The 21196-nt window shown below is 45.0% G+C and overlaps 2 protein-coding genes across 2 annotated transcripts; one reads left to right on the top strand and one right to left on the bottom strand.

The window, feature by feature from the left end:
- Positions 1-5016: 5016 nt before the first annotated feature.
- LOC127009327 (sarcoplasmic calcium-binding proteins II, V, VI, and VII-like) lies at positions 5017-15079 on the top strand. Its single transcript, XM_050882299.1, has 5 exons — positions 5017-5218; positions 8903-9093; positions 9383-9536; positions 11096-11193; positions 11948-15079. Exons 1-5 carry the CDS (start codon positions 5032-5034, stop codon positions 12086-12088), a joined length of 771 nt encoding a protein of 256 aa, XP_050738256.1. The 5' UTR covers positions 5017-5031; the 3' UTR covers positions 12089-15079.
- LOC127009328 (boophilin-H2-like) lies at positions 14191-21113 on the bottom strand. The gene is made up of 4 exons (XM_050882300.1): positions 20557-21113; positions 20102-20240; positions 19336-19460; positions 14191-15663 (listed from the first exon to the last, which is right to left on the bottom strand). The coding sequence occupies exons 1-4, from the start codon at positions 20627-20629 to the stop codon at positions 15470-15472; spliced, it is 531 nt and encodes a 176-aa protein (XP_050738257.1). The 5' UTR covers positions 20630-21113; the 3' UTR covers positions 14191-15469.
- Positions 21114-21196: the final 83 nt, after the last annotated feature.

The following is a 21196-nucleotide window of genomic DNA, read 5'->3' as shown; positions in this document are numbered from 1 at the left end:
AAGCAGTTCCTTGTCACTTCCACCTTACACATCTTATATACATTAACATTTTAGGCTAGTAAAATCATTCAGTGTTCAGAGCAGTTCCCTGTTTCCTATCCCTTATGTATCCTATATACTTCAACATCTTAGGCCAGTAAAAGCCTTAGATGTACAGAGCGGGGGTCGGCAAACCCCATAATGCTGGAAGATACATTTTTACAGCTTCATCCAAAAGGTATTACCGACAGAGCCGCGGTGCAAAAACTTCTCACAATCCAAAGTCTATTAGACAAGAGAACCCTTATGAACAACATCACTAAGAGTAGAGGTTTTGTGCCATCCCCTTTCACATTTAATTATGAATACTCGTACAATGGAACTAAATTTTGTTTCATTATTCAATTTGCTTCCATGAATATAAATATTCATAAATAAAGTACCTAATATACATTATATACTATTACTGTGAACGTTTAATGATATAAATATTTAAAATAATAAAAAGCAGGCTATTCATTTTGCATTCCCAAAATATTAATTTCATATTTTGATAACTTAAAAGTGGAGCTATTCACTTCACCCGCCGAATCTTAGAGAAAATATTTTCTTATGCACATTAAGTTTAATCATATATATTAAGAGAATTTATCCCTTTAATGCCTAGAGATGGTCCGAAGTTAAGCAAAAGGAACATGATGTTGCCTGGGATAATGCTGTATGATGCGGGGTTTTTTGTTTTTGTTTTTTTTAGAGTGAGTAATTAATTATGAATATTCGGGAGGAGCACAAGTGTTCTACGACCCATATGCAACGCAAGGCTGCAGGTTGCCAACCCGTGTGTGTGTGTGTGTGTGTGTGTGTGTGTGTGTGTGTGTGTGTGTGTGTGTGTGTATTCCCAATGGTTTGAGCACGCATTAGACCAAGGGTTAGACTCGCCATCGACAGTCTGTAACCTCCCCGAATGAGCCTCAAACTCACAAGTGAAGATTTTGGGGTATGGCTGAAATCTCACATCCTCACACACCCGGAAGGCGGGACACAATCCCCGACTATAAGGCGCCTGATACCCATTCACTGCTGGGTGGACAAGGGGAACAGATTTTAAGAAACCGCCCGTTCCTCTCCACTCCGCCCCGGAACCGAAACCGGGACCTCTTGGTTGTGAGGCGAGCGCGCTAGATACTTTAGTGTGTGTGTGTGTGTGTGTGTGTGTGTGTCAGAAAAAACAGCAATGAATCCACTCTCATCCCTTGAACACACCACCATCAACACCACCACCTCCGCCACGACCATCACCACCACATCCATCACAACAAACACCACCACCTCCGCCACGACCATCACCACCACATCCATCACAACAAACACCACCACCTCCGCCACGACCATCACCACCACATCCATCACAACACCACCACCTTCGCCACGACCATCACCACCACATCCATCACAACAAACACCACCACCTTAGCCACGACCATCACCACCACATCCATCACAACAAACACCACCACCTTCGCCACGACCATCACCACCACATCCATCACAACAAACACCACCACCTCCGCCACGACCATCACCACCACATCCATCACAACACCACCACCTTCGCCACGACCATCACCACCACATCCATCACAACAAACACCACCACCTCCGCCACGACCATCACCACCACATCCATCACAACAAACACCACCACCTCCGCCACGACCATCACCACCACATCCATCACAACAAACACCACCACCTTCGCCACGACCACTACCACCACATCCATCACAACAAACACCACCACCACCACTTTCACCACCACCATTATAGACACCATCTACACACTCATAACCAAGGAAGAGGGGAAGGGAGAAGAAGAACAAGAACAAGAAGAACAAGAACAAGAACAAAAACAAGAAGAACAAGAACAAGGACAAAAACAAGAAGAACAAGAACAAGGACAAAAACAAGAAGAACAAGAACAAGGACAAAAACAAGAAGAACAAGAACAAGGACAAAAACAAGAAGAACAAGAACAAGAACAAAAACAAGAAGAACAAGAACAAGGACAAAAACAAGAAGTGGAGGAGGAGGAGGAGAAGAAGGAGAAAGAGGAGGAGGAGGAGGAGGAGGAGGGGCGGCGGGCCAGAGATAAACACAGCCATCCGTCAGTCGCAGCCTCTGGAAATAAGCTCATAGATTTTTGCGTCACGTTAAGTAAAAAGTCATCTCGGTAGGATGCAGCATCATTAGGTGACGGCCGGCCTGAGACCCCTCCCCCTCCTCCTCCTCCTCCTCTTTTTTTTCCATCTCTTCTTTTTCACTTTATTTTTCAGTTTTTTCCACCTTCCCTTCATATCCTTTCGTTCTTCCGGTCCTCCTCTTTTATTTAGTTATTTATTTGCCGCGTCTTGGTGTGTGAAAAAAATCATCCATGGTGATGATGAATTTGGTGTGTGTGTGTGTGTGTGTGTGTGTGTGTGTGTGTGTGTGTGTGTGTGTGTGTGTGTGTGTGTGTGTGTGTGTGTGTGTGTTAAAATATAAAAAAACTAAATCAACCTAACCAAACCTAAACTATGGGCTTCACACTGGGGAACTTCTCCCTTCTCCCTGGACCTTACATTCATTGAGTATCGCAGCAAAGAAAAGCATGTGCTTACTTACCATTACGGGTGGGGGAGAGTCGCTGAGTGAAAGTGTGGAACCTCTCGAGGGATACTGGAAACCTCAGTTTCAGTATCGACTCCGCAAGTTTTTTTTTTCTGCAAAGGTGACAGATAGACAAAATTATAATAATTCAACATAATACCTACAAAAATAATATATGACATTATACATACATTCATCACAATGGCTTAGTTTGCCAAGCCATAATGTGCCCTAAGCAGATATATTTCCAAGTCTAAAGTTAAACTTCGTTTTACCAGCAGTCACATGTACAGCATTTATACAAACAACAATTTTACCGTTACAACAATAATAATATTCGGATGATTCCGGTAACAATCCGCTTACATTAAAAATAACATTGTTAACACTTTTGTTTTACCCTTTATATTAAGTTAAAAGGGAAGGGAAAATACAATGACAATTTAAATATACTGATTGGGCATTATTGCCGGGAGAATATATATGTTTTGCCAGTTTTAAAATTTATTTCATTCATACTTTATATGTGATTAGGCAGTGTACTACATGTACTACTTGATTTTCTGCACATATAAAAGGCAGTTTCTGAATAGAAAAGTTAGTGTGTGGTGTGGGACAAACCAAATTAAGAGACATTTCCATAATATTATGATTATGACCAACAGAAGCGAAAACATGTATTACTGTGAGGATATTTAATGGTTGAATATTGTGATTATGAGAAAATACTCGTGATATATATACAAAGATGTTTCCTGTTGGGTCATACTTTCCCTAAAATGAAAGTGCTTTTCTTGCTTGCCAAGCCGTGGAACGTGGTAACTATCTTAAGCCAATCTTTCATTTTAGTATGTGTACGGGCAAGCAAGTGACTATCCTCGTCACGATGCTGAGGTATAAATACGAGCTGGCTGCCTTTTCTCTGAGATCAGATGTCGCAAGAACTATTGGTAATTCAGTGCTACATCATTTATATATAAACCGCTGCTGTGTTCGTTAATGTACAAGGAAGGACAACATGATGACCAATCAATGTTTAACTTTACAACATAAACAAGATGCATCTCCTTTACTTATATCAGTTTGGTATGACCGTAGCCCCGCTTCAACTCCGGCTATGATCTGGGCTCGGCTACCCCAAGGCGCATGGCGTTGACCGTTCTTGTTATACCTGTCGTCCTTGGCCATATTTTTCGTATAATGTATGGCCTCAGACGTTGACTTGCCCTCCACTACACGTATCAAGGCCCTGGTGTATGACGTGTGTCAATTGGCTGATGCAGCGGAGGAGTCAGTGCCAGGTAGGGTCGGTAATGTTGTGGTTGTTGTGGTGTGCAGACGAAAATGCGCAAAATCCTACCCGTTCTTGGCCAGTTGGTGCCAGTCAGAGAAGCGTTAACAACACACAGATGCAGGGAAGGCTGGTCCTATTTTCAAGGGAGCCTACTCTGCCTGAATGGTCCAGCGTCAGTTAAAGACCCCATACTTCATGTCTAGTGATGTCACCTGAGTCTCCTAACGTGGTGAGGGAGGTGTGGTCTAGGAGGTTGTTTACAAGTGTAACATTACTTGCTTTTGTTTGTGTTGTCTGCTCCTTCCTGTCCCTCGGATGCCCCGTGTAGCAATGAAGGGTTTGCTAGATGTTAGATCTGATCAGGAAGCATCTCATAGCATCGAATTGGAGGCAAGCCATGGCAGAAAACTTGCCCAAAACAAACTGTCAGCGGGGGCGAACACACGACAGTGGCGCCGTCTAGCGTGAGGAAACGGCTCTCCTGCCAGGCGCGTGGGGTTTAAATGAGCCGGGCACTCAGGGAGGCCTAGGTAAAGGTAAATTTAGGGGCAAATGTCGTAATTGCGTGTGGTGTTGGTGCTCATTTCCGTCGTATTGTCCCTTGAGCGTGTGATGGGTAAGAACACATTACCCCGGGATACAGGGCCAGTGTAACATACGGGTTACCACAGTTTACCTTGCCCAGGTACCCATTTATAGAGAAGCCCAAAAGGGAGGATGAACAGCTGGGTGAGCTGCGCGTCAACAGCCCAGGCCGGGATTCGAACCCGGGTCCTCGGATCCACAGCCAGGCACTCACCACGGAGGCGCCTCGATAGCAAATAGGCTTATCAGATCAAAATCAACTATTTTGTTAGTGGTCGGTTCTCAAAAGGTCGATTTTCGGATAATTCCTGTGCAGAGATAGATAGGTAGATAGATAGATAGATAAATAGATAGATAGGTAAAGATATAGATATAATTTAATTATTTTGTTTCATTTATTAACCCTCAATTCTATATCCATCTATCTTTTTTTATCACTCTCCATCTATCAATGAAACTATCTTGTCTCCATAACTGTATTTTCGTCACCATTCTATATCTACCTATCCGACCTACAGCGCCGGGTGATGAGCTGGCCAGGAGGGGTCCGTGGTGGTGGTGGTGGTGGGCGGGGCGGCGGAGGCGGGGGCGGGGGCGGGTGGGCGTGGGTGTGTCCCTGCTGTCCCTGGCTGTGCCCCCAGCAAGGACCTCTGGAGCCCACAATCTCCCCCTTCAGAAGAGAAAAACTGCTCTTTGAATTCAACACTTTCTTTGGTGAGTGTGTGTGTGTGTGTGTGTGTGTGTGTGTGTGTGTGTGTGTGTGTGTGTGTGTGTGTGTGTGTGTGTGTGTGTGTGTGTGTGCGGAGGAATGTCTGTTCTTTTCCATCTTTCTTAATGTTTAATTGTATGTCTTACTGCCCCCTACCCCCTTTTTTTCTCAAACCCCCATTTCTTACACTTTCCTCATTTCCAGTGCTCAAGTTTACTGGCTGTCATGTCTGGTTGTCTAAATGGCTAGCATACATGACTGGCGGGCTGGCTGGCATAACTGGGATGTCTGAATATTTGACAGGGCGGTTGAGTGAGTGGCTGAGTGAGTGTGTGAGTGGGTGGGTGAGTGAGTGGGTGGCTGGCTGAGAGAGTGGGTCAGTGTTATGGCTAGCTAAGTAAGTGGGTGGGTGAGAGTTTGTGAGTGACGGAGTGGGTGGGTAAGCGAGTGGATAGGTGAATGAGTTACTGGGTTAGTAGCTGAGAGGGGGCATCAGGAGGTGGGTTGGTGAGTGGGGGGCTGGTATGGCTGGCTGGCTGAGTATGTGGGTGGGTGTGGGTGAGTGAGTGACTGGGTGGGTGGCTGAGTCTGGGGGAGGTTGGAGGAGGGCCGAGATGGGGTGGCGGTTCTCCTTCAGAATACACAACTAAGATCTGCCATTTAGTCCACAATGAGGTGCTCGCGAATAAAACAATGGACCACCTTCTCTTTTGACTCGAGCTGGCAGGCCCTTTCTCTCTCTCGCTCGTTCCCTCGTTCTCTGGCTCTAATTCTCTCTCTCTCTCTCTCTCTCTCTCTCTCTCTCTCTCTCTCTCTCTCTCTCTCTCTCTCTCTCTCTCTCTCTCTCTCTCTCTCTCTCTCTCTCTCTCTCTCTCTCTCTCTCTCTCTCTCTCTCTCTCTCTCTCTCTCTCTCTCTCTCTTTTACCATATCATCGTCATCGTCATCATCATCATCATCATCATCATGCTCCAGCCTCAATCGCTTCGTCCATCTTCTTTGCATAACGCGTCTTTTCATTTATTCACCTATTTATTTTGGCCTTTATTGTTTTCGCTTCTATTACACTTTCACTGTCTGTGTGTGTGCCGATCTGCCTGCCTGTCTGTCTGTCTGTCTGTCTGTATGTATGTATGTAGTGCGTTCGTCTGCCTGTGTGCTTGAGTGTCTGTCTGTCTGTCTATTTCTGTATGCTTACCCGTCCCCCTCTCTCTCTCTCTCTCTCTCTCTCTCTCTCTCTCTCTCTCTCTCTCTCTCTCTCTCTCTCTCTCTCTCTCTCTCTCTCTCTCTCTCTCTCTCTCTCTCTCTCTCTCTCTCTCTCTCTCTCTCTCTCTCCGTCTTTGTTTCTGATTTATCTAAACCTTTGTGTCTCTTCCAAGAATAAAAATCTTTGCCTTCTTCTGTTATTTCAAACTTCTGTGTTGATCCTTTTTTCTTCTTCATATTCTTTCGTCTCTTTCTATTCACGTTTAAAAACTCATTTCTTTGGTGTCCCTATTTTTATATTCTTTACTTTCATACCTCTTACTATCTCAGCCCTCTTTTTTTTTTTTTTGGCTCCTCCTCCTCCTCCTCCTCCATCACCGTCTCCATTCTTTCCTTCCTCCAATCCTTCCCTCCTGGACCACTTCCCCTCTCTCCTTCTCTCCCCGCCCTCCCTACAATCCGGCACTTCCCTCTTATACATGCCCCCACCCCCACCCCGCACCCACCCTCGTTCTCGCTCCCCTCTCCCTCACCCCTTCCCTCAGCCACACCTCTGGGCAGCTTTTCATATTCCCGGCCTCTTAGTCTTCCAGCTTCAACCTCGAGAAATGGACTAGTGAATGTGCGCGGGCCGACATTTCGAAACCCGGACTCTTTGATTCTTTCTTCTTTAAATCCGGCTTTTGTCTTGACTCCCATTCCCCTCCGACCACCCCACCTGCTCCGTTATGAAGGGGGGGAGGGGGAAGGAAGGGGTGGAGGGAGAGAGAGAGAGAGAGAGAGAGAGAGAGAGAGAGAGAGAGAGAGGATGGGAGGAGGAATGCATTGTGAAGGGCGGGAGGGATGGAGGGAGTTTGGGAAGGAAGGAGTTTTGTGAGGAGGTAGGGAGACGAAATGGCGGTGGTGGTGGTGGTAGTGGTGGCAAAGACGAAGAGGAAAAGAAGTGGTGAGAGAAGGAGGAACAGAAGGAGAAAGGATTAGGAAGAGGGAAAAGACTGAATGCATAAAGAGGGGGAAAAAGAGTAAAGCAGAAAAGGAGTTGAGATAATAAAACAATGGGAGAGGAAGGTGAAGAAAGGAAAAAGGAGATGGAGAATGCAGAAGAGGAAAAGAAATGAAAAACAAGAAAGTAACGAGGAAGAGAATTTGGTAAGAGAATAATAATGAAGGTTGAACTGAATGGAGCTGATAGTGGAGGGAGATAATTGCCACAAAAACAGTGCATGTTAGCGCTATAGACTCTTGAGTCTAGACTCTGGAGCCTTGGTGGCCGAGGGACTTTTGTGGCTGCGCGACGTGACGTGACCCAGTACTCCCGTGCGGGATGTGTCGCCCCGCCGCCGCCCGTCACGGCGCCCCTCTAATGCGGTGCTCGTGCTGGCCGTCATGCCCGTCACTTGTCTCGAGGCACGCGCCCCGAGACGCTGCCACATGAAATACTTTACAAACATTATCAATTAGAATCTAAGTTTTTTTTCTCTCTCTCCTTAGAAAGGCCTTCTTCCAAAAAGATCACGTAAATTAATATTTCGCAAGCTTTGTTGTATTTCCAATCAAGGTCATATTATCATATTCTGAAATTAACAACGCTGACCTGTTATAGTATTCCTAGACCTATATATGTGTACATATATATATCTATATATATATATATATATATATATATATATATATATATATATATATATATATATATATATATATATATATATATTGTAAGCAAGGGATATGACAGAGAAAATCTTTAATATTAACACCAATACTAAGGAGATGAGACCAAAACCAAGAGCAAGAAGAAAAATAAAGGTGTAAGGGCTTAGGTCGCGGGGCTTACGGGCGAAGCTTTCAAACATCTCGACGGCCACGAGGCAGCGCAGAGGGATCATGATCATTATATAAATGTTTGGGAGAAAAACGGCATATGATCATTTGTCTCATAGACGTAGTACTTACTCTACATCGGCCAGCACCACGTCCGCCGAGGTTCATTGTCTTCTTGGTGTCCTTTGCATGCGACGGACCGGCCAATTTAGCGCAGCACTAAGAGCAGCACTCCACTGCTATAATGACCCTCCGCAACACTGAGCTCCTTGGGGCCATGCACGTAAGGGTCACCAACTTTCCAACTTCTAACAAACCCGCTAATTCTCTCTCCTCTTGGGGCCTAATTTCGCATTTTAATTCATCAAACTGCATCGTCTCGTCATTCCCTGTTTGAATACCTGCTGCTTTTCTCCCCCCACCTCCTTCCCCCTCCTCTTCTTCTATTATTCCAGTGAATACTACTACTATTGCTACTACTACAACATCAACAACAACAACTACTACTACTACTACTACTACTACTACTACTACTACTACTACTACTACTATTACTATCACTACTACTACTACTACTACTTCCATTACTATTACTACTACTGCTACTACTTCTACTTTTATTACCCCTACAAGTATCCCGTATCCCCCCCGTTACTACTGACAGACGTGAACCATGACGGGCTGCTGGAGAAGAGGGACCTGGAGATGGCGGCGCACAGGTTGTGCAAGAGGGGCGCCTGGCTCCCCGACGATCCGAGGGCGGCGCGAGTGAACAAACTGATGACGAACCTCTGGCTGGCCCTCCGGAGGCACGCCGACCGCAACCACGACGAGAAAGTGACGCGAAACGAATGGGTAAGATTGGGCAAGGCTTGTCCACACACCGCCACTACATTATGAAGGGTGATAACTTGTTCCATGTGGCTGTTTAAAAGGAAGTAGTGATGGAGCAGTTAAAGTGATGGATTGAAGGAGTGAGATAAAGAAACAAGACAGTGATGGATTAGATGTAAGGGTAAATAAAGGCAAAGAAAGAGTAGAAGAACAATAGTTGTGAGAGGGAAAGCCAGTAGTATTGAGACAGAGAGAGGCCCAGGCAGACAAAAAGAGACAGAGGTTACAGGTGCGTCTTATATACGGTCAGGTGAAGCTGTGGGAGGAGGTGGAGTACACGTGGCATGCCGTGGGGCCAGCGGAGGACAGCCACCTGACGGAGTTGCAGAACGGCGGGGGCAGGCGGTACCCCGAGTGGCTGAGGGAATACTTCAACTACAAGTTTATGCTGCTCGACATCGCTGGTGGGTGAGATAGAGGGAGGGAGAGGAGGAAAAGGAAGGAAGAGCAAGGGAGGAAGGAAGAGACTGTTGATGAAGGAAGAGTTTAGAATGGGAAGGAAAGACAGGGTAGAAAGAGAAAGGGGAGCAAGGGAGGAAGGAAGAGACTGCTGGTGAAGGAAGAGGGAGAATGAGAAGGAAAGACAGGGTAGAAAGAGAAAGGGGAGCAAGGGAGGAAGGAAGAGAAGGTGAGGGAGGAGAGAAGATGGGAAAGAAAGATAAGGAAGAAAGAGATAGTGAGGAGAGATGAAGAAAGAGATAGTGAGGAGGGATGAAGGAAGAGACTGTTGGTGAGAGGGAGGAAGGAAGGAAGGGAGAAAGGAGCAAAGGGAAGAGAGAAGAAACTGTTGGTAAGAGAAGAGTGAGGATGGGAAGGAAATCCAAGGAAGGAAGGGAAGGAAGAACAAGGTAGAAAGGAACACTGGGAAGGAAAGACAAGGGAAGGAGGGACATTGAGGAGAGAGGAGGGAGTGAGGCGGTGGTAGGAAGAATTAGTGGGAAGGAAGAGGTGGCTAAGGGGGGAAAGATGATTAAGGGAAGAAAGAATGACTGTAAATAAGAGACGAGAGAGAGAAACAGGAGATCAGCCAAGTGAGAGGATGGAAGGATAATGAAGGGAATGATAATGGGTGAGGGAAGGATAATAATAGAAAGGAATGAGAAGAATTTGGAGAATACGCGAATTATCGAACCCTGAAACTTGCACCACTGGCCATCTACATAGTTACCTCGGCCGCCTAGTCTGCTCGCGTTGCTTGCTAGACAGAGCTACAACACTTTACAAAAAATTATCCCATATTGAATTTAGTTGTATTATTGTAAGAAGAATTTCCTTAACGATGATAGAGTACCAAATAATTCTGTCAAGCTTTAAGAAGTTGCATCGGGTCAATGATATCAATATTTTTTAGCGATATATGTTGCTTCACTTTTATCCAAGATCTAAAGAAAGGGTAAGGCTTGCTTTTATCCACGATTGTCAGAGTCACCGTATAAATATATCGTTTTCTTCATTGACAGAGAAACATTTGTAGTTCAGGGTACACTATACAGTACTAAATAAACCTCTCCATTCTACCTTCAACTGAATCGCACATCGTGGAAAATTTGATACATAATATAATACTAGAATCGACACCGTGTATATTGATCGTGAAGTTGTCTTAAAAGTGCTCCCGTCTTTCGGTGGAAAAAAAATAACGCAGCATGCTTTTTTATGTCATTTTGGCCAGCGTAAAACATAATCTGCATTGCGTCTTCGTCGGAAACCATTGCATTCCGGTTATGGTTCATTATTGTATTGAAAAGTATTGTATTTTACTTGTTTGTTATTGTAAAAAAAACTAATAATGATACAAGTAAGGATATCGAGCCTGCCTGTTCAAGTTAGGCTGGGTTGCTTGGTCGCGTTACGGCTGATCATTTAGTTTGGCTTAGGTCTATGATGAGAGGAATTTGTCGCCGCCTTTTAGTTTTCATTGCTATGGCGCTCCGGAGGTTGTAATGGCGCTTGTGTCCGGCAGGTGACGGGGTGCTGGACGAGGAGGAGTTCGTGTACATCATGACGCAACACGGCGCCTCCGACAACGACGCCAAGAATGCCTGGTTCCTCATGTGTAAGGTGAGGCCACTGACGGGCTGACCTCTCTCTCTCTCTCTCTCTCTCTCTCTCTCTCTCTCTCTCTCTCTCTCTCCCAATCAATCATTACAACTCTAAGATTGTCGTTATAATTAAAAAAAAAGTAGAAAATCGAGACAAGCAAAGAGGACCAAATTGCTCCTGAATTGGGGTATACACTTTGTTGCTAAATAAGATCCGGTCAGTTAATTCAATACGCAAAATACTAAACGACGCAGAAACGATATAAATAACCAAATAGATACTTGCAGCATTCAGATCAAAACATTTACGTGTAAGTATGATAATGAATCTATAACTCTCTCAACACTGTAAGGGTTTAGTACTACCAATAGGCAACTACAACCCAAGATCGAAAAAGGACCTATTTCTAGAGCTCGCTACAACCTTGACTCTACGAAACGCTCTCACAAAATTAATAATCCATATCTTTTCTCTATATATTAAAAAGCTTCTGTAGGATACCATTTATTAGAATTCGGTGTGCATTCCGGGTTGCCACATTACGTAGTACTTATATTTTTCGGAGATCAGTTTGTTGAACGTACAGTACTCCTTGTATGAACAGTACAGAGAACCTAACCTGTTATTTGGGCGCTAAGATTTATGAGCCAGCCTCCATGTGCAACCCAGTTAGTAGTGAGCGTAACTTGTAATCTTATGTAAATGTTTTCTCTCTCTCTCTCTCTCTCTCTCTCTCTCTCTCTCTCTCTCTCTCTCTCTCTCTCTCTCGCAGGGTCGTCGGGTGCTGGAGCAAGCGGGCTTTGAAGAGCTGTGCGAAGAGTTCTTCCTGAGCGACGACCCCACCTCGGCAGGCACCTACCTCGGGGCACGCCTCTACTTCCTACCCGGGGAGCAACGTGACGCCTCCCCTTGACCCTCGCGCCCCCTCAACACCCCCTCACCCTTCGACTCCAAGCCCCCTATCCTCAAATGTATCGACGCCTCTGTCCGTCTGGTTGAAAAGCCTCTCGTAGCAGTTGTCGGGATATCCATGAACTGTTTTGTGGTGCCAGTGATAATTTTACATGTCTTAATCCATCTTGAAGGGGAAAAACACCAAGGAAATCCCAGATATTCTTCGCTGTGGCCTTGGAAAATAGTCGTAAGGGGAGCCCGATACGTTTAAGAATAAGGACGATACAGATGTTTAGCTTCCCTGGTTTCCTTCCTTGATTGTTCATGTAGCCACTCTATTAGTCTATGGTGATTCTTATCCTATCATTTTCATTCGACAGTTATCCCTCTTCCTATTACCACTATATTTTTTCTCCTTTTGTCGTCTGTGTAATGCTTTGACTCATATTTCCTATCCTTGTATTCTTTCGGTGGTCATCTCGTCCCATTGTCACTTTTTTACCTCTTTTGTCTACTATGTAATGCTTTGTCTCTTCCATTAGTCATATTTCCTGCCCTTTTATCTTTTGACGGTCATCTCTCCCCTACTGTCCCTTTTTACCCCTTTTGTCCATGGTGTAATCCTTTGTTCTATTCGCCTCATGTTTCCTGTCCTTTTATTTATCTTCTTTTTTTCTTCTTGACGGTCCTCCTTCCACTATTGTCCCTTTTTTGTTCCTTTCGTCCATCATGAAATACTTTGTCCGTTCTGTTTGCCTCATATTTTCTATCCCTCTGTTCTTTGTCACTACCATTGCAACTGTCACTTCTTTCTGTCTATTATAATTACCATCTATCAGTTTCCTTCTTTTGCGTGACCGCCCTCACACTCACTGCCTGTTACTCCTTCCCTCTCGCTTGCCCCGTGACCTCATCTCCCCAGCACTCAAAGGATGCTACTGAGATTTGACTTCAAGGCCTTTTCTCTCTCTCTCTCTGCCTCTCCTCGTCTCTGTCCCATTAACCCGTATATTTTCAGTCATTCTTATCCTAGTTTTCTCCTTCGCTTCTGTCATCGCTATTATTGGTGCTGTCATTTTGCTTTGTGTCTGTCTTATTAGGTTTTGTTTGTTTCTTAATTCTCTTGGCATGACCGCTCTCACTATGCCTCCTTGTCTTCCAGTACTGTTCCATCTGCGTTTGTTCCCTTCTAATCTCATAATTGCCAAGTCTTTGTCCCCTTCACCATTCTAACATTCACTTCCCTTCACCGCTCACTCACTAGTCACTCTCCTCCACCTTCCTCCTTCCCTCCTTCCTTCGTTCGTTCGTTCCTTCCTTCCTTCGTTCCTTCCTTCCGTCACTCTCACAAGTCTCAACTACCGCTGGCCTGATTTTCACTTCTCCATCCTTCCTGACTACCCGTGTTTTTTTTCTTCATATATCCTTAAAAGACCATCTCGTCCTTGGCCTTCCCTTCCTCGATCCCTCTCAGTTACCACCCTCATCAGTCTCCCTTCTCCCTCTTTCATTTAATTTCCACCGTCTTAATTATAGTACATCACCTTCACCTGGATCATTTTCACTCTTCTAAACTATCTTATCTCACTCTCCTGTCTACCTAGCAATCCTGTCAACCTTCTCTCCCCCTCCGTCATCTCCCTTTTGCCGCCTGAACAACGTATGCCTGTCTGTCTGTCTGTGTCTCCATCATCATAATCATCATCATTTCACTCCTACGCTCCCCTTGGCCCTGTATCACACGACTACTGTTCTCTCCTCCCACGGTTATTTTCCAAGTTCACAATCACTGACTCATTCTCTTTCACCACTTGAGTTTCCGTGAAGATTATTTTTAACAGCTTACTCATCCTATTTTACTGAAACCTTCTGAAACTACTACTAACTTTTTTTCATTATTCTGTTTAGTCACACCTTCGTATATACTTATTAAAGAGTGAGATCCACTACTGATATTGTTATTGTCAATTGCTGTACGGCGGGGTTTATTTAGGAATTATTGTAGCCTTGTAATAAGTCTTACGCTTCTGTTTCGTAAATATCAAACACGAATGTACTGCAGCCAGGCGAGCACGATGACTGGCCTCTGCGGGAGTTGTGTTGCAATACCGATACACGATGCACATAACAGCCTTTTATTAAGTGTTTGTCATGGTGAAAAATTACATATGAATATATTTAATTAATATTAAACGTGTGTACTAAGCGTATTTTATTTATCTTATATTAACATAAAATATATGTTGGTAACGTGGATCACATTATCACATGGAATGACTATGGAACGACAACACTGTGGTAACGAGAACAGGAAAACGTGTATTTTCCTAGTAACGAAGCATCTAACAACGGAACCTAACGGCGGCTATAATAATAATAATAATAATAATAATAATAATAATAATAATAATAATAATAATAATAATAATAAGCAGCAATAAATTCATTACATCATTTTCTATGATTAATGAGAGAAAGAACAATCAGAAGTAAAGAAAAAAGGAATAAAACTAGTCATAAAGGATGAAATAAATAAAAATACCAAGATAACACTAAACACACACCAAAAATAAAAATAAAAACATGAAGGAGAAAACATTAAAAAAAAAACTTGAACAAAACTAAAAAGCTAGAGAATGTTAATCAGCCAGGAAGTGTAACAGAGCGGCGCCAACACCACCCACCCTCCCACCCACCCCACACACACACGCATCCACACCTGCATCCCTCTACACACACCTGCAAGCCTAGTTCAACCACCTACAGACAGCGGCACACATTACCACAGGACCTACCGCACCTTTCTCCGTCTAGCTCCCTCCCTCCCGGCGCTGCCAGGCACGCCATACTGTTCTTCCCTCCCCTCCTGTCCCCTCTGTATGTCTGTCTCAACGCTCGCCTATATGTATGGCTGTCTGCTTGCCGTCTGTATATGTGTGAGTGTATTGGGAGTGTGTGTGTGTGTGTGTGCGTGTGTGTGTGTGTGTCAAACGTATAAGGGAGAGTGTAACATTCATTGTAGCTTTCTAAATTATGCAGGTTTTTTTCTCAATTCTCATCAGACGCTGTCCCCTCTCTCTCCTCTTTACCCCCCTATCCCATTCCTTCCTTTCCCCTTCTGTGTGCAGCGTGACTGACATATCCACCAAGTAAACACCTCTCGATGCATGTTGTCATTTTCTTCGTGGCTTGGTGTGGACCCTCAAGTTAACTGGATTGGCATAAATGATGTGTTGAAACTTTAACTCTATGTAGGGAATACTCTGCATCAGCCTTGGGTCTTGGTGTATTTTCTTTCTTCCTGACTTAAATATCTGCTGAAGAAGACTGTCAGAAGACCAATGACTCCAGAAGGCACAGATCTTGTTGTCCCACGTTGTGGTCCGCGAAGGGTGGCCGCCTACAAGATGTTCCTCACCGCGCTGCACACCTGCAAGCACGTCTCCTTGGAGTCGAAACTGTTTTCGTTCCCCCCGCAGCCCCCATAGACAAACGAGACGCAGGTGTGATCGGCCTGGGACCATGCCCACTTGTGGTGCAGCGCCCTGCAGTAGCCACGCTTCATGGGCTGCCTGCACACCGCCGCGGCCTCCTCTGTGACAATGAATGCAAGTCTGTGAGCCACAACTCCTGCCTCACACACTGGTTAAAAACACCTTGTCAGTTAACATTCTGACAAGGGTAAAATGAACAACACTGGAAGGTTGAGATGAATGGGACAAAAATACCTGAGACACTTGAACCCACGAATCAGCGACTAGGACCCTCCTAGCAACACAGATGAGAAAGCTAGGCCGCCGCGGGAACACATCACACCTGGTCGAGCAAGTGCTGCACTGACCTGCTTCACAACCTATCGTGCATAAATATTCCAGACGAGTTCATTGACCCTCACCTTCAATATCAATAATGTAAATTTATAATAAGGTAACAGAACACCACAAAGCTGCCTGGAGTAAAAACAACCACAACAAGTATCCTAATCAATGAAGCCTCCTGATAAATTATTTATTATCACTAATGAGCCAAGACTGGCCCAGAAATTTTATCTCGGCAAGAAGTTGTTCGCTCGTCGGTTTGCCCTGCAGCTCCCGACCCGAGCAACAACTGAGGGCAAAGGAAAGTTACTGGATGTTTTTCATCCTTTCCCTTCAGCTAGGTACTTGTCCTTCATTAATGTCAAAATTCACTGAAAATTATTTTTCCTCCTCACACCAATACCGGCCCGGCGCAGCGGCGTCCAGACGGATCAGATTCGATCACATTTGAACAAAACGAAAGAGTAAACACGCGAGAGGCTCTAATATTTTCTATCCACGAGAGTGACTTGCTGTCCAACACAAGAGGGAGAGTTGGGGGATAGCAGGCGAAGGCGGTGACGGTGTCTAGAAACCGTAAATGCAGACATAGAGAGGAGGAGGAGGAGCTATGGAGAGAGAGGTAAAGAAGGGTGAAGCGGAGGATGAAGCCGCCGAGACGCTGCCCGGCACCCTGACAATGAACCAACCAAAATGACTTTCCCTCGGCGCCAGCCTGGCTGTGAGAAAGGATGAGGGGAAGGTGTACGCACGCTGACGCAGGGGCTTGCTTGACCTGCCCCGCTGGGAACGGAAAGGTAAGGGCATTAACCTCGACGTCCTATTGGAAGACTTTAATGAGGGTGTCCATTTATGGACACGCATACACACGCGCGCGCGTACACACACACACACACACACACACACACATACATGCAGGTAAAGGCCGTGCAGCCAGCCCTCGTTGGCGCCAGGCAACGCGAGGGTCAGTCACCTCTTCACTTTCTAATCATCGGCTCTCGTACACACACACACACACACACACACACACACACACACATGAAGCTCCGTACTGGCGTGGTTAGAACGTTTGCCTCACAACCGAGAGGTACCGGATTCGATACCTGGTGGAGTGGAGACGGATAGGCAGACTCCTTTAATCTGTAGCCCCTATCACCCAGCAGTGCATGGGTACCGGGTGTCAGGGGTTGTGTCCCGCCTCCTGGGTGTGTGGGTGTGAGGTTACAGCCGTACCCAAATATCAATCACCCGAGTTCCAAGCTCATTCTGGGAGAGTGCTGTCAGGAGATCGCGAGTCAAGCGCGTGATCAGACCAAGGTGAATAATACACACACACACACACACACACACACACACACACACACGTACTAAAGGAACACTGTGGGAATTTCTAGATGTGAAAGTCTCAGCGGCTCAATCACTCATCGTGGTTCTGGATAAACACTCAGCACTATATCAATCTCTCTCTCTCTCTCTCTCTCTCTCTCTCTCTCTCTCTCTCTCTCTCTCTCTCTCTCTCTCTCTCTCTCTCTCTCTCTCTCTCTCTCTCTCTCTATCTATCTATCTCTATCTATCTATCTATCTATCTATCTATCTATCTATCTATCTATCTATCTATCTATCTATCTATCTATATATATATATATATATATATATATATATATATATATATATATATATATATATATATATATATATATATCCCCATATTGATTTACCCTTATTTTGGCACAGAGTAAATTAGGCTTCGTCAGCGCTGGAGAAATTCTGCTCCGGGTTTTCCAAACTTTTCCATTCTCTCGCACCGCGTTATTATATATATATATATATATATATATATATATATATATATATATATATATATATATATATATATATATATATATATATATATATATATATATATATATATATATATATATGTACTTACATACATACGTACATATACGTACATACATGCATGCATACATCGTACACACATCTCATTATATGCGCTATAGAGTACTCGTAGGAGGTGTGCGTACCATACGTACTCTGCCGGAAGCAGGGAGACTGACGCGCCAAAGAGCCATTCGGCTCACGGCTGACAGCACGCAAAGATAAGAGCGTATCCTCAACGTTCGCGAAATACAAGGAACTCCGCGCGCACGATGGCCGCCGCCACAACGATCCCGGCTGATCAGCTGACCAGGCACCTCAGCCATTGGTGGATCGAAGAAGCTGGGATGTTTCGTACTTACTAGTGTAACACTGCAGTATGATATAGAACTATTATGGAGTTATTAACACATTATATAAAGATAAACTTGCGTCATTAAAGATATATAAGGATTAAGCAAAGACCATGCAGCCTGGCCTTCGTTATGAGACGGCGCCACCTCATGCCAAGCACAAGAGCCTACCGGGTGCCTGGCGAAAGTCTGAAGTAGGACAACCCCCCCCCCCCCCACACACACACACACTACTATTGGCAACAGGTACGTGTGAAGATTTTTCCTTGTTGGCAGGTGCTCACAATCGTCATACAGGAACTAAATTATGACTTTTTATTTTATTTTATTTATACGAAGAGTCAATGTAAATTTTGATTTGCTGCAGCAGCGGCTCACCTCACGCTTTCCTTAGCAGTAGCTACTCTGTATAACTGACGCTGCCTCGCGACACAGCCATGGTATGCTAAAAGATACCCACAGAGGCGTCTGTTGTGAATGAAATTGCCGATGTAAACGAAACTCAAGCGAAGTCGTGCTGTGGCGGCTCGATTGCTCTCCACAAAATTTTTATTCCCAATGCAGGAAAATGAGTCCGTCTCCGCATTACGCTGCAGCTACTAACACGTCCATGTGCGGCCCAAGACAGTATGGAATCACCTTGGTGCATCACCGTGTACACACCTTCCAGCGTATGTATAGGTGTACGGTTTGCGGTGTTTACAGGACAAGCATGAATAGTTACGCGGTGAAATTGAACACTGAAATACCACTGCAGCTTTAAAAATGGAAGCGGAACTTTCATTGTATTTTGATTTTTCATGCTCGAATAATTTCGTCACCACACATGAAGTAAATCCAGTCTTCCGTGAATGGCTGATGTCTCCGGATTGCCAGGAAGAAAAAATGGAGGAGAGAAGGGATCACCATGCAGGTACTATAAGACATAACAACTTCTACAAGTACTATAAGACGTTAATCGCATTCACGACACTTACTGATATATAACTAAACAATCAAATCTATCAAGCAAAATAAGATACAACACAACTCTAACTCCAACTCTAACAATAAGAATAGTAATAACAATACAACCACTAACTTGCCTTCTTCCCTTCACGCACGATGACAAACAGACCAACTAATGTCCTCCATGTCACCTGTCCACACAATAACTAGACTACTCCTTAAAAACAAGCTACGTCACACCCATTAGAACCTGAGTCAGGCCTCCTTACCTCGCGTGCAGGCGCAGACCTCACACCCGTCGGTCCCCGTGGCGATCCTGCAAGAGGGTGGACAGTCGATCTCCGGGCAGTAGTGCTCCACGCAGGCCTCCTCACACTCCTGCTTGCTGCCGAACCTGCGGTGGGGCGGATCGTGAGGTTCAGGGGAGTGAATGGGGGTAGTGGTGGCTACACACACACACACACACACACTCTCTCTCTCTCTCTCTCTCTCTCTCTCTCTCTCTCTCTCTCTCTCTCTCTCTCTCTCTCTCTCTCTCTCTCTCTCTCTATATATATATATATATATATATATATATATATATATCTATATATATATATATATCTATATATATATATATATATATATAAATATATAGTTCGAAAATTGAATACTATTTCCAAATACTCATTGTGTATAAAGCGACACATGTGGAAAATTTCCTCAACACTTCAGGCATTGACTAACTCAGCTTGGTAAAGAACTTTAAAAATATGGACGGCAAAGTCCGGAAAAAACTATAAATGCAGCGAAAATGGATAAATATTCAGTGAGTGGTTCACAGGTTGGCCCATTACAACCTGCAAATACTCAGCTAAAATTAACGAAATTCGAAACACTGAACGGCTGCACTCTAAACTTAATTACCAGCACATAACTTAGGATCTAATCAAACAGCACATGTGAACACTGCTACATGCGTCCCCCCCACCTCCGCTGCAACCTTTTCGTGACACCTGTGCAGCGCTGGCAACGAAGAGAGCAGCAGAAGCCCACCTGTTTGCATTCCCACCGCAGCCAGAGTAGACGAAAAATATGCATCTTTCTTCCTCCTCGTTGTAGTACCAAGCCTCCTCCTGCCCAATGCAAATCCCCACGTCGTAAGGCGCGATGCATTTCCCTCTGGCCCCGCCATCTACACACGGGAAAGGAAGCGAGGGTGACGGGTGGGATACAAACGTAGGGTTATCTAGGTACTCATCTCTCTATCCGTGTTGTAATATTCACGCACTAGTCGTAAAACCAATACTTAACAAACTGTCAATAAAATGTATGTAACAGAAAACGTTTGTATTGTATAATCACACTCGAAGGATGACCGTAAGACACGAGGCAAATATGCTATACCTTTTACGACGTTGGATTAGTGTGTTTTTTGTTGATATCAATTGCGTGTTGCGTGATATACAATTTCAGTGACAGACATCAACACCCTGATCGTTCACACCCACCTGACAGAGAGTTTCCACTTTGGGCCGACACGTGGGATAGCACCGCAGCGAGACAGGCCAACACGAGCTGCATCTTCGCGGGGGCTGGAGATAACGGAGCGACAAGCGGCGAGGAGACAAATGCACTCGGTGGGGAGACAGTCTCGGCGGCAATGCTAGAGTGCGGGAGTGGGCGTCGCGAGCCGGGTTGTGTGGGTTGTCGTTGCCAGCAGCGTGCTGAAGCCAAGTAGTGACTGAAGCGTGGTGATCACTCCTCCCTATTATATCATGCCCCGCATGTGCACTCTCACCTTCATTCCCTCCCCCTCTCCCTGGCTCATCCCACCCAAACTCCATTCTCTTCCGCCGTTTCTCTTCCCCGATGGTCACTGACCGATGTGGGGAAAAAGCCGGATGAGCACACAGGGGCAGACACCTCTAAATGGGATGCCAACGAAATACGAGACAGAGACAAACGTTTACACGGCCAACGAGGTAAAACCTGCTGGAGTGAGAGGGGGAAGCAGACATTGCCCCGCGCCGTGTCAAACGCCGGTGGGGAATACCTGGCCGCGAACCCTCTGGCTTACGTCACTGGCACCGCCGACCCGCACACCGCCCATGTGTGTGTGTGACTCAGCACACTCACTTACATACAGAC

Source organism: Eriocheir sinensis, chromosome 40 (genome assembly GCF_024679095.1).
Source record: "Eriocheir sinensis breed Jianghai 21 chromosome 40, ASM2467909v1, whole genome shotgun sequence".
NCBI lineage: Eukaryota > Metazoa > Arthropoda > Malacostraca > Decapoda > Varunidae > Eriocheir > Eriocheir sinensis.
This window is presented reverse-complemented; position numbering and strand designations above follow the sequence as displayed.

Excerpts from the sequence above, each read along its gene's own strand:
- LOC127009327 (XM_050882299.1), top strand. The coding sequence starts at position 5,032 with ATGAGCTGGCCAGGAGGGGTCCGTGGTGGTGGTGGTGGTGGGCGGGGC. Across the intron at positions 5,219-8,902 it reads TGAATTCAACACTTTCTTTG|ACGTGAACCATGACGGGCTG; the intron begins GTGAGTGTGTGT and ends TACTACTGACAG. Across the intron at positions 9,537-11,095 it reads TATGCTGCTCGACATCGCTG|GTGACGGGGTGCTGGACGAG; the intron begins GTGGGTGAGATA and ends TGTGTCCGGCAG.
- LOC127009328 (XM_050882300.1), bottom strand. The coding sequence starts at position 20,629 with ATGCAGCTCGTGTTGGCCTGTCTCGCTGCGGTGCTATCCCACGTGTCG. Across the intron at positions 20,241-20,556 it reads AAGTGGAAACTCTCTGTCAG|ATGGCGGGGCCAGAGGGAAA; the intron begins GTGGGTGTGAAC and ends TCCCGTGTGTAG. Across the intron at positions 15,664-19,335 it reads GGTCTGCGCCTGCACGCGAG|AGGAGGCCGCGGCGGTGTGC; the intron begins GTAAGGAGGCCT and ends TCATTGTCACAG.